Here is a 13,033-nt window from a genome sequence, read left to right as displayed (position 1 = left end):
GTGTTTGCCYTTCTGAATTAAAATTTAATTGACCTATTAGCTTTACATCATGGTACAGATACTTTCCAGAAGTGGTGGTTTTTTTTGAAACTGTACCACCAGCATACTCCCTTTTTTTTGCAAATAAGAGTTATTCCAAAAAGAGTAAGTCCTATTCCAAATCAAAACTAAACATAAATTCCACCAAACATTCCCCATCATCACTGAAGCAGATGGCAATGAGAATGACCTGGGGTTTTGTCTTGGTTTAAGAGTTGATTCCCATGTCAGGCAGGGACCTGTGCTGGGACCAGCCCCAGAATAGCGATTGGAGTGCCAGCAGTGGGGCTGTGAGCRCCAGGCTGCCACCAGGAGCTGATGAAAAGAGAAATTTTCTTTGGTACTTGTRTTGAGCACTGCCTGCTATGGCTGTGTGTGACTCTCCTGGCAGCCTGGCTTGGGGTGGAGGTCCCATCTCCAAACTGTGCTTAGCCATGGCAAAAGTTACCCAAATTCCTGGGGATACAGCATCACAGAATGCACTGACAAGGCAGTCTCCATCTTGATCAAGTGTTTTGGGCTCAAAAAAAGCCCAAAAAGGACCCTGTCAAGGTCCATCAAACCATTCACATTTTTCCATGAAACTTTATCTTCTTGGCTCCTGGAACAGAACTGGTGAAACCTTAGGTGTGGTCTAAYTGATGTTTTTACCATCTGCTTCTGCCTTTCCTGCCTGAATCTGAGGTTGTCTTCGGGGTTATCTGTCCCCAGATTATAAAATCTTTGGATTTTATCATCTCTCTGCCTGGCAGGGCTTCCTTGTCCGCCTCCAGTTCCTAAATGTTCATTCTGCTCCTTTACTCCCTTTGGAATGAAATTCTTTTAGTATTATTCCTTTAAAAGCTGGCCTTTTGCAGTATTTTGYTTTTAGAATGTATTGCTTATTGATTAATCTCAAATGAGAGCAAGAAGAGTCTGTTATGTGATATTATAYGGTGGATTGTGGTAGGGACCAAAATTGTCTATAAACTGTATACTTGGATAAAGTAGCCCTTCCTTGGGTCAGTTTTGTGCGTAACATTCCTCCTGGGAAGTTACTTTGGGTAAATTAAGAAAGTAAGGTTTTGATTTGTGAAATTTAAGTGAAAGATGGAAATATAACTGCCTGGCAGAAAAAACTAGAGACAAAATCAGTAATAACTGATTTTATAGTTTGGCAATGAAAGTATTGACTGATTAAAAAAAATCTAATAAAAACCATTAGTGAGGTACCAAAACTGAGGTTATTTATTATAACTCTGCTATAGATTCATTCAAAATTAGCAAAATCTCTGTCATGCCAGATATCTTTAAATAGTCCTGCCTTACGTGTGCATACATTCCTTACTGCTCCTCAGAGCATTTATTTATTGGTGGGGGCMGTGTAAAGGCAAGAAAATCAGATTATCTGTTATGCTAAACACGTTTCCATGTTGATGTCGTACTGCTTAAATTCCCAGTAACAACTTTAATTTTGTGTATGTTTTTAAGAAACATTATTTTCAGGCAAAAGTAATGGCTTTTACTTTTGTAAAAGTAGCCATCTTTAAATTCTGACAGTCTATACCATTCAGTATGACCCAAGGAAAGAGGTTTTTTGAAAAAAAAAGAGGTTTTTGTGTTTTCCTTTCAGTGGAGAAAGGATGCACAAAGATATTTTCTGTGGGCTTAGGAAACAGATGATGGCAAGCAAAGCCCCTTGTTTACATGCACTGTGGTGTTTTTACTTTTATTTAATGGTGTTTTTTGGAAACTTCAGAGCAGGTCAGTAGAGGGGTGTGCTCAGTGTTTGAGGTCAGCAAGTGAAAACAGAAGAGGGTCATCTGCCCCATATTGTGTGCGTGCATAGTGAGGGTTTGTGTCTATTTATTTGAAACTTTCCTAGCTGGTCTTCAAAGGAGCTAAAAAAAAAAAATAAAGAGGCAATGTTATCTAATCAAAGCTGCTCAGTCAGCTAATGACGTCAAGCAGTAACCTTCACTTTACACCACATTTCCTTTGGAATATAAGCYTTTAATACAGCTAAAAATTACCTCATCCATCACCGCAACGTAGCCCTTTTCTGTGCTTCACTGTGTGGTGGGTTTATCAGCGCTGGGCATGGAAATGAGGTGAAGAATAAATTCCCCTTTAATTGAATTTGCAGATTGGAATGTGGGGGATGGAGAAGGGGAGCAATGGCCTGTGCTGGCTTTGGGCCAGCACCCCAGCTTGTCAGCCCCCTGTGACCAAAGAACACGGCACAGCAGGTGCCAGCGTGTGAAATACACATCTTTGGTTCTGAGGTTGTGTCTAACATGAATTTGGAACCACGACAGTAATTTAGCACAGAAACACGACCTGCATGTGGCCTTGCTCCGTGCTCACTTGACTGCTGTGTCTGAGAGAGATCGTGGCACTGTGGGACAAGAGTGGGTGTCAGTGTCATCAGGGAAATAAAAGCACTTCTTACCTTGTGGTGTGGTTTGTTCMTATGACCTTGCTGGTGCAAAGAATAATTTTGCCTTCTGATGTCGTTTTCAACAGCGTGTCGCTTCTTCCTGCTGCTTCCAGTAAAAGTAATGAGGCTGCTTAGGATATTCAGAGGTGACCTGATGTGCACACGGATAATTAGAGGAGGTGTAATTCTCAATTCAAATATGGTAAAGACTAGTGTAGTATTGCTTTAGTGAAGGGAAAGCTTGTCATTGTCAAATACTTAAAAATAAGCAGTTAAATTGCAGTTGGCAAGTCCTTGCGGTAGCAACATATCTTTTTTGTTGTTTTTTTCTTGTTGCCTGTGCCAGTCTAGAACAYGACAATCATAGATTTGTTTTTTCCTCAGAATATGGCGGCATGGGCTTGGACTTCTCCTACAATATTGCAGTGGCAGAAGAGCTGGGAAATATCCGCTGTGCAGGTATTCCTATGGCTATTGGAGTGCAAGCTGGCATGGCTACTCCTGCTCTTACAAGGTAATTTTCAGAAAGCTTGGTTTAGCTTAAAACCCAAATTGTCATGAGTAGAAAAAACACTACTGTGTATATTTACTGTCTAGCTGCTCTTCAGTAATGCTTGAGGAGTGAACCTACTCTACTTYTCTCAGACAGTTTGGTTTAGAAGAGAAAATATGTATTTTTTAAAAAATTATTTTTAATGATAGAGTATTATMTGTTAAAACATAAGGCTTGTTAGTGGTAGATCATATGTTTAAAAAAGCAGAACCTTGGTGCCACAACCAATTAAACAATTTCAATTTCAGAATCCAAGGTGTTCATGTWTGTCTTTTTTCTTAGCCAGATATCTCAATGCAGTAATACTAAGGATGCATTTATTTGTAATGATTAGGATCAGTCTAATTCTATTTTATAATTTACTTGCTCTTTTTCCGGCTTTGGAAGTTGTCAGTCCTAAAGTTGTAGCACATAYATCATGCTTCCTAAATATGCCCATTGTAGGCAATTAATCATTTTTCCTTTTCTCATCAGCTATGTCAGTGTTCCCATTTTAATMATCTGCTGTCATTCAGGTTTCTGCACTTTCTCAATCTGTTTTKTTGGGGTTTTTTACTCCAATAAAAGTGACAGCTACCAACTTTTTAATGTAAAAGTTTCACAAATATTTTGTGTCATAACAGCAGTTTTTAAAACTAGAGGCGGGGCAACAGTTTTCCCTTGGAATTTGGTTCTCCATAAAATTCCAGTTTGCCCCTGGAATTTGGTTYCCCTTAAAATTCTGGAAGATGAGGGTGGGAATTAAATTCAATAATTATGTTGAAATTGGGAATTTCTCTGCACTAAATAGATATACAAGAATGGAAATTTTGCTCAGAAAAGCATTTGAGGGATTTACTGTAATTTAGGGGGGGTTTCTTAGAGTTTTTTCTCCCATTCTGAATGAAAGTGCCAATAAATCTATGGTAGAGTCTGGAGTATAAGCTCTATTCCCTTGGCATCCACTTAYTCTGCTGCATGAGTGACTTTGGAGGTCTCATCTACAGAAAATTTTTCYTAAAGTTTTCTTCTCCTTTGTGTAATACACCAAAAGCTTACTGAATTCCTGCAGTTCAGTATGTCTGTTGCAGGAGTAGCTTAGTCATCGTCCAACTGAGAATAAGAATAGTCTTTTAAAACTTCAGACAGTGCTACTTTGCCCCCAGGACAGCCTTTTATTCAGGGGGTTAAGGAAAACCTGTGGGTAAAAGAAAATGGGATTTTGCTCCATTATAGTTTTTTGGCCTTCTATTACCCTATTCTGCTGTAGTGAAAACAGTGAAGTTATGTATATTTGTGTTAGTGAAATCCTTCAGTGGAAATTTATGGAAGGTAAGTGTGAAATTGTTGTTAACTTGATGAAATCTGTTAATTGAATTTGTATCTGCAGTATTGAWTTTTTCCTCCACTGCTGAGTCAATTCCACTGGCTATTTATACAGTACAATTCCCCTCCTTTTACATGTAAAAGTGAAACTTGATTTGAAAAGAGAGAGMTGGTTGCTCCAGGAAATGTTGCCTGGGTGCATCTTTACCTCATGCAGTACAGTGGGATGGCCAGCTGCTTGTCCAGGGTCAGGGATTCAAATGGCATCCAAGTCCTGGATGGATTCTTTAAAGGTATCTGTGTACTGCAGTGATTCTAAACAAGTTTGAAGAGATAAATCACATTTTGCATCTTGACTGTGCATTGTTGCACAAAGCAAACAATTATATGGGRATCAAACATCAACTCCTAAAATAGMYTCTKGAGCTCTTTGTTGGCTTTCATRACTTAGGGCTTTATTCAGCATTCATCCAGCCCGTATTGAGTGTGCCTACRAAGTAACCCCTGAATGTGATTCCTGYAATTCCYAGAATCCCCTAAGTGAAGCAGTACRATTTTCTAAACTTAWGAACTAAATGAGAAATACTTTGTAAGCAGTGATCTGATCTTTGATGGTTTGAACATAACTTCCTGCCAGGTCTTTCAAATGAATTCAGMTGTAATAATTCCCTTCCTTGTTTACAAATAGAGTCGATAAAACAGCTCCTAGCTGAGGCAGGAGCTCTGGAATTTGCCTGAGCTTATAAACAAACCTGTAGGGTGTCACATCCGTAGTGATACCACATCAGTGTAGAGCTGCTTCTCTCAGCAGCAGGCAGGAAASTTTCCTTTACTTTTTATTTTCCTGTTGTTTATTGGAAAATAGTAAGGACACAGATGATTATTTAGTGGAAAGCAAATTCTTTTCTATTTCATCCACTCACTCATTACTGATTCTTTCTCCGCCCTCATCAACAGAATACCTGGGAATTAATATCAAAAAAGTTAGTTTTACTATCTGTTTTATTTTATTTATTGTTTGCTGTAAAGGAGAGAAGCTGCTGCTGGCAATCAGGACATATAAACAGRATTGTGAGGATCACAGAAGTGTCATATCTGTATTTGCCATGGTTTTACTTTCCTTTTAGACTTTGATTATAATGTTGTATACCACTGGAATTTTTGTCCTTGTTTTATGACATTCCACCAATGTTAGTTATAAAGTATGAAGCAAGAAAGGATGGTCCGCTTTCATGAAACTCAGTGTGTCAGAATCTCACACTGGGCATCTCCTGTTACACAGGATCAACGAGATTCATTGACTTGTGTGTTCATGGATACCCAAATGCATTGAAATACATTTTAGAGTGATGCTAAGGCTGCACAGTTGATCTCATGGGAAACTGCTCTGGGGTATGGCCCCAACCAGAAAGCAGAAGGGTCRGGTCTGCCTTGAATTAGAGCATGACTCCTCCTTGCAAACAGAGTTTTCTAGTTCTGGAGCTGTTAAACTGGGAAAAAGTGGGTATTGCATTTGTGAGATTTTTCTGGGATGTATTTAAGCTGGGTGGAATTTTACAGAAATGACATATTTCTAACACAAAAGCTAGCAGCTGAGCAAGAAGCTAGCTGGCTYCTGCAAGGCACAGAGACCTATCATCTTCTGACAGTCTTGTCTGACTTTTTTTTTGATTGCAAAATAATTTCTCCTATAACCTCATTTTTGGAAAGAACTGAACTGGCTTCTGGAACATAAAACAAAGAAAGACATCAAACCAAAAATATTATTCTAAGAAAAGTTCTTGCTGTGAAAATCCTCTGTTGAAATGCTAAGGGTTGGCAAAGTTTCACACATCAAAAAGTGTTGCCAAAAATCACCACTATCTGCTCTCGTAATCTGATTTTCCATGTTGTTGGTTGGGTTGTTTGGGTTTTGTTTTTTTTTTGTTTTTTAAACTAATGAATGTACAGCTAGCCATACTTAATCACTCCCCTTGGAAAATTAAAAGAAATGTGCAATTCCCTAACAGACATGGGAACTTTGTTCCAGTATGCTGGAGGAAGGAGTAAGCACTCCAAACTTGCATCTTGTATTTATTTGGGATTGATTTGTGATTTTCAGCAAGGATGGGGCTAGGACTGGAGCTCTTGGTGTGCTCCAAGTGGAAGTGTCTGCCAGATCCCAGTCTGCYCTCTGGCTGTCCCATGTCCTTTGTGTCAGGGTTGCTTGGACAAGTTTAGTCCAACTCTTAGCTTAGTGACAGCACTAATTTTAATCTTAGCTTAGTGTCACCACTCCWTTGGAAGTACTGGGATCATGTTTTCAAAGGAGACCCCAGCAAGCCTGAGGAGGTGAGGGGTGATGCTGACCTGAGAAACCCCAAAGAAGGGGCTGAGGAAGAACCTGCCTTTTATGGATTCCTGGACACAGAAGACGTTTCATGACCCAAGGAATTTTTCAATCACACAAGAGAGGCTGAAGAACTAAAYCATGAATTCACCATTCACACTGCAAGAAGAAATCAGTGAATGYTAATTAGGACAAAGTCAAGCATGAAGTAAGATGGACCATGTTTTGAATAGATGCAAGATGCTAAGCAATAGGAAAGTAGTGTGTGTCTCTTAACTGAACTGAAATAGGGAAAATTTGTGTTAAAACACCATCAACAGTTTGCTGTTTCCCTATTTATTTTTGTGGAGACTARAAGAACTGAGAAGAAGCATTAATTGATTTAAATTCAATGTGTGATTTAAATTCAGATGTGAAATATAAATAATTTAAATGCAGATATTTGCAGACAGCGGCCATCACGTGTTGTAACTCTTCACCAATAAAACCTGGAAAAGAGCAGSTRCAAAARTCAGAAAATAAACAGAGAGCAGGTYCTCCATCCTGGCTAGCTGCAGACTGGTCCAGGGGCACTAAGGGAAATCCTCAGGGGTTATGTTTACTTAGGTCTGGAACTTTTAAAGCAGCAGTCATAAAGACAGATTTTGGGCATCTAGACCATACATTTCTGGGAGAGTAAGGTGCCTGAATACTTTTTTGTGACTGCACTTCTGGTGAAAACTGAATCACAGCTTTGGAGGATATCTATTCTATTTTTTGGCTCTGAGACAGCTTTTACCTGGTCATAGGAAAATTGATGACTGTGTGGGTAGAATAAAGTTTGTAACTAACTTCTAAATAAAATTTACCTTCATGAGCTTTTAATATCCCATCTCTTTCATTATATTGTTGCAGGTTTGGTTCTCATGAGTTGAAAAAACAGTTCCTCGTACCCACTATAGCTGGTGATGTTGTGGCTTGCTTGGGAATCAGTGAAGCTGGAGCTGGGTCAGATGTCGCAAGTAAGTTAACCCAGCAAACTGCCAGTTTTAGGCAGCCTGATGTTTTAATAGAAAGAAWCTGTTTTTCCTGACCCTTCACTTTGCCCCCATCCTTTGTAAGAAACAAAAGGAAGGAAAGCCTGGCGTGGTGAGGGCAAAAAGTAACRTTCCAGGAACGTAACACGTGCATCCAAAAGCAATCAACTTTCACATATTTGTGAAATATAACATAGGTGAATCAATGGATAGGCTGAGCACAACAGATAAGTGCAGCTTTTATKCTGGCCCCAGTTTTCTTCCAGAGTTGTCCTGCTGCTGCCTCCCTGTTCTGTCCAGGCTCACCAGTGGCAGGAGCACTCCAGCCCCTCATTATTTGCACAGCCACCATCAGTCGTGTGACTCCAGGTGTGCTGGACAGGGAACAAAACCTGTTCAGCTGTACTGGAGCTGACACTGCCCTCACACAGACCTCTCACTGAAGGAGGGCAAAATACAGATCCACTCTGTCCTGAAAATGATGGCATCACTTTCACAATGATTTCCTCTTGCTCATCCTTACCACACCTCAGCCCCTTGTGTCATTCCTGAGAAGCAAAAAAAAAATCTCTCAACTGGTGATGATTGCTTTATTTAGAGCTAATGAAGAATTTAGTATGTCAAATCTGTTATCTTTGTGATTTAGTTACTTTACATGCAACTGTTTTTCTTGGTTTAGTGCACGAATATGTTTAAAAACCTGGACAAATGAAACTATTATTCTGAAGTGCCTGAGGCAGTAAAAAAATTGAACAATTAAATCAAAACAGATACTGTAGAAAAAGATGTCTCCTCTGACAATGAATTGTAGACTTCACAAGAAAGTGAATGTTAAGTGGCCACTTTTAGAGATTTAGTTGTTGGACAGAGCATGGCTAAGTTGAACAYATTGTCCTCTTAAAATTACTGAGATATCTTCCTGCAGACAAACTTGCCGAGTGTGACAGACATTTCTTTATTTGAGGAGTGCTATGTCCGTCTCCAGGACAAAACTGCTGTTGTTTTTTTCAAGGTAAACATCCATTGCTCTAGCAAGGGTGAAGCAGGTAGATTTCAAGAACATTAATGTGGATAATGAAAGCCTGGGACTAAATCTTCCTTCATGATCCATTGTTGTTTTCCTTTCCAGTCTAATTGAATTTGTTCGTAAGAAAAATGCCATAATTTTATTAGACTTGTTTATTAAACACTATTAATAATATTGATTATTAAAAATAATAAATATATAAACATTCAATTTCAATATTATTTAAATAAAATTATTGCTTAATATAATTTAAATATTGTTTAGATTTAAATAATAAAACTTATAATAATGCTTAATAATTTACTTATTAAAGTAATTAGAAATTTGAATTTTGCTAATGTAGGAAATACAACATAATTTCTTTTAATTAATGCCTCTCTAGTTTAATTAGATGATTATTACAAATTTCTAAATATGAATTAATTTTTTTATGCAGTCTTCCAGATAATAAGTAACATAAATATTCCTTCAGCAGCATGTTGTTTATCACCTAGTTAAAGTGGTATGATATACTTAGATTAATTCAGCAATAAAATTTGGAATCAAAGAGTGAATCTAGTGAACCTATGCTACAGCTTGGAGACACATTGCAGGGTGAAATGACAATAATTTTTCACCCGTCAGGGAAGATTTGATCCCTGATATAAATGCCAAAACCAGCTTACAGTGTTTCTGAAGGGTATTTAAATGAACAACTTAGGTGTGAGCAATGATAGTTTGTGTTCTGGGTTGCAGCATTTTGCACCATCTCCAGGTGGCCCAGCTGTAAAGTGGACTGAGCTGTKTGAAGCTGCACTTGGAGCTTCCTTTTGTTTCTCTACTGTTGGGATGTTTRCCTCCCTCAGGGAAGTGAAGGGACATAGCAACTGTTCACATGTGAAGGTTGAGAGCATGATTCTGCCATGTCAGCTCGTGTATTTTAAACTGAAGAATGACACAGACTAGCATTTTTTCTCTAGCAGTTTTTCCTTCCAGTTCCAGATTTACTGACAGTGATATGAACACAGAAGATAAAAAATTGTTTACATGAGAACTGAAATGTGCCTAAAACAAATTTATTCAGAATTCAACAGAACAAAAAGAACTGTGTGTATTAGTTTAATATAAAATTCATGTCAATTTGAAGGAGCACCAGTCTGYTTTCAAGTGTAGTTGCTCTATATTRTCCATAGTATTGACCATGTGCCCCAAAACTAGCACAGAATGGCTTGAGAAGAAAAACAGAGCAGCAYAGTTGATACAGAAAGGTGTCTTCAGTTTCAGGAGTCTGGTACCACAAAGCATAAGCATTTGTGTCAGTTTTAGAGATATTGTCTCATTTTCATTTCAATTCCACAATTTATAGATGTTTTGCTGATATTCTGTGGGATATGTAAGAACACYGTGGAAGACACTTCCTCTTTCTTCAAATTATGTCCAGGCAGCTGCACCTAGTAAMATTGTTCATGCCCACCTCTTCAACACAGATATCTTGCCCTGTTTTGTCTCAGTGGAATCCAGCCTTTTTGCTCTTCTGGATTGAGGTTATCTTTTGTGAGCATAAAACCTCAGAATTTCACAAGATTTCTATAAAGGCACAAATACTTTTCCAACCCTAAYAGAATTATTACTCTCCAATACATGATGTTACACAACAGCTTGCAAACTTGTGAATCCTGTGATTAACTGTGGATCATCTTCATTACCAATTTGCTATTGAAACATTGCAGGATTTAGCAATCACTCTTGGTACTTTGTGTCTGAGTACTTGCACTCGCCATGCTGAGTTTGAAAACTCAGGATCATTCCTTTCTTGCTGGGCCATACTTCAGTTGTCTGTGTTGGTGATGTCTCCCAACTTTGTGTCACAAACAAATTTAATTAGTGTATTCCTCTCCTTTTAAAGGTCTTTAATAGAAATACTCAGTAGGTTTTGTCCAGAAGTTGATATCCAAGGAGGGGCTTAACTACTACCCTCCCTGCCGATCAGAACTTCCTCTTTTAATGCAACCTGATGTAATTTCCCCTTTGCCWAGTTCCTTAAGCACATTTTCACTAATGTCCAAATTCTTTTCTTTCTAAATTTTATCTCATAGTTACCTAATAGTGTCAGTTTTACTTGCTTGGGTCCAGTAGGATTTTTCCTGTTCTGATTTCCTCTAGAAAATCCAGTTTCTTAATAAACAAACCAAGTTGAGTTTAAATAAGTTACCATGAGTAAACTGAATTCTCTTTTCTTTCCAAATATTTGGAGGCTGTGCAGATTGCCAAATCCAGAAACCTCTGTTTTCACTAATTTYAATTTCTGTACCTTCCTCCTTGTAGATGTTTTGCTTTGTCAACTATATTGTGAATCCCTCTGTAATCCTCTCTGAAATATTTCTTTTTTTTTTTTGAGGTATCTTCTGTATGTCTTTCCCATCCTCTTTTCATTTTTGTGTCAAAACAGTTYTGTTTGCCACCTCAATCTTCTTCAGTTTTTTTGGTTTCCATCTGCAACATTTAACTTAGTTCAACCTGCAGCAGTGCTTATCTTCTGACCTCCAAAACTGTAGCTTACTTTCATGACAAATCTTGTTCCTTTTCTGCAAGTCATCTCCTGTTCCTTGAAGTGATTATTCATTTRCTTAGATTTGAAGGTATTTCTTCAAAGTTTTGGGATTTCTTTGTCCTGTGCTGATGATGTAAATTTCAGATATGTGTTCTTTGTATTTTACTTACGACTGTAATATTGACCTTAAAAGCTGAGGTCAACCTTGCCTTTAGTAAAATCTATTTACATGTATGGCTGGACTCAAGAGTGCAGTGGAGAAGAAAACTGAGGCTCGAATGTGTGTGATTTGAATGTTGAAGTGACCAGCTCTGGCTGTTTATATGGCACCAGCTGTATCATATGTCTCTGGTGGTGCCTTGTTCCTGGCCTACAAGGGAACTCCAAACCATGCTGTGTAAGCTGTTGAGTCAAAAAAACTACAGGGTCAGTGGTGTGAGCATGCAAAAACGAGTTACAGAACACCCACTGAAGCAGCCTTTTTCTAGATATATGCTCTATCAGGGAAATTAATTAGTCAAATATTCCAAATTATCTTCATAGCCTTGTTCCTGAGTCCACTTGAGCATAGCATATTGTTAAGTAGCTTTTCAAAGCCTGCTGTATTCTAAAGATAAATTGTTTTGGTCATCTTTCGTATTGTTTTGGTCATCTTTCTTCTTATTCAAGAGAATCAGTTCTTCATAAGATCATTCTAAATAGTTGTTTCTCAAGTGTTTGAAGCAAACTGTGGACACATGTATCTGGGAGTACTTGAACATTCTCATGAGTAAGACATTTGTTCTTTGATCTGTGTTTGGATGGTTAGGACCCTGTGACGCCAGGCTTGCAAGAGCTATTTACATTTGTGGTAACATCACAGTGCTCAGGGCCCCTCTGCAGACCTTCTATGGGACTTCTATCTCATCGCTTCAGTGGCTGTTCCACAACAAAGGGCTGTGTGATGTAAATCACTGTGTGTGCTCCCATCCTTGTCACACTGTTTCAGTGCAGTCATACTCCATATTTCTTGTTCTTGTGTGTCCTTCACTTATTCTTTAGTCTCCATCTATATTAATGTCCAGTGTCTGTGTCCACATGTTACGAGTGCTGGTACTTTATATTCCTTCAATTTATTKGCCTTCATTATTATACAGATCTCACATCGAGTCCCTTGGACAGATTTGTCACAGTCCTTTCATGGGGTGAATTCCTCTGTGTCTGCCGGTTTTATCCACTATCTCCATCCCTTGCTGTTCATCATAATCAGCTAATACATTCCTTTAGTCATAGCTTATCCCATRTTCCCTTGTTTTATACCTTATACAATTTTCTCCCACAATTTTTCCTCCTGTTCTTTAATTAACAAGACTACTTGTCAGCCATGCTGACCTCAGCCCCATTTTATTTCCTAAGTGAAGATCAGATACTCGGGTTTGGTTTTGGTTTATGTTTAGAGCCTCAGGGAAGAATGTTAGTGGGCAGATTGAGGTGGTTGTGTATGAAAGCGCAGCCAGATGACTTCAGTGTGCCTGAAGTACACCACTTCACCTTCCCCTCCCAGTCCACAGTCCCCCTCAGTGGCTGAACTCCTACAGACTTCATAGTCTTGCTAGATTTACAGGTGCTGTTAGGAGTGGGCTAGGGTTCTCTTATAACATCACCTGCTTTTAGCTGGATATTTGTTGGAGAGTCTTCCTCAACTGGGGTTCTTGTTGAAGAAGTTGAATTGCAAGGAAGTGGACCCAGCCCTTTGGAAACTCTGCCAGAGTGTAAGGAATAACTACTGATTCACTCTGGCTGTCTGTTTCAGTTCAGGCTGCTTGCACATGAAAA

General features: G+C 38.7%; 1 protein-coding gene across 1 annotated transcript in view; it reads left to right on the top strand.

Moving 5' to 3' along the window:
- LOC130582575 (probable acyl-CoA dehydrogenase 6) overlaps positions 1-13,033 on the top strand; it is a 76,261-nt gene that overhangs the window by 43,715 nt on the left and 19,513 nt on the right. The window contains exons 3-4 of the mRNA XM_057381371.1: positions 2,843-2,972; positions 7,540-7,646. Coding sequence (XP_057237354.1) covers positions 2,843-2,972; positions 7,540-7,646 — 237 coding nt within the window. The remainder of the gene's footprint in view (positions 1-2,842; positions 2,973-7,539; positions 7,647-13,033) is intronic.

Source organism: Malurus melanocephalus, unplaced genomic scaffold (genome assembly GCF_030028575.1).
Source record: "Malurus melanocephalus ecotype Western Australia unplaced genomic scaffold, MMel_1.1 scaffold_508, whole genome shotgun sequence".
NCBI lineage: Eukaryota > Metazoa > Chordata > Aves > Passeriformes > Maluridae > Malurus > Malurus melanocephalus.
Note: the sequence above shows the minus strand (reverse complement) of the source record. Positions and strands in the feature narration are given on the sequence as shown.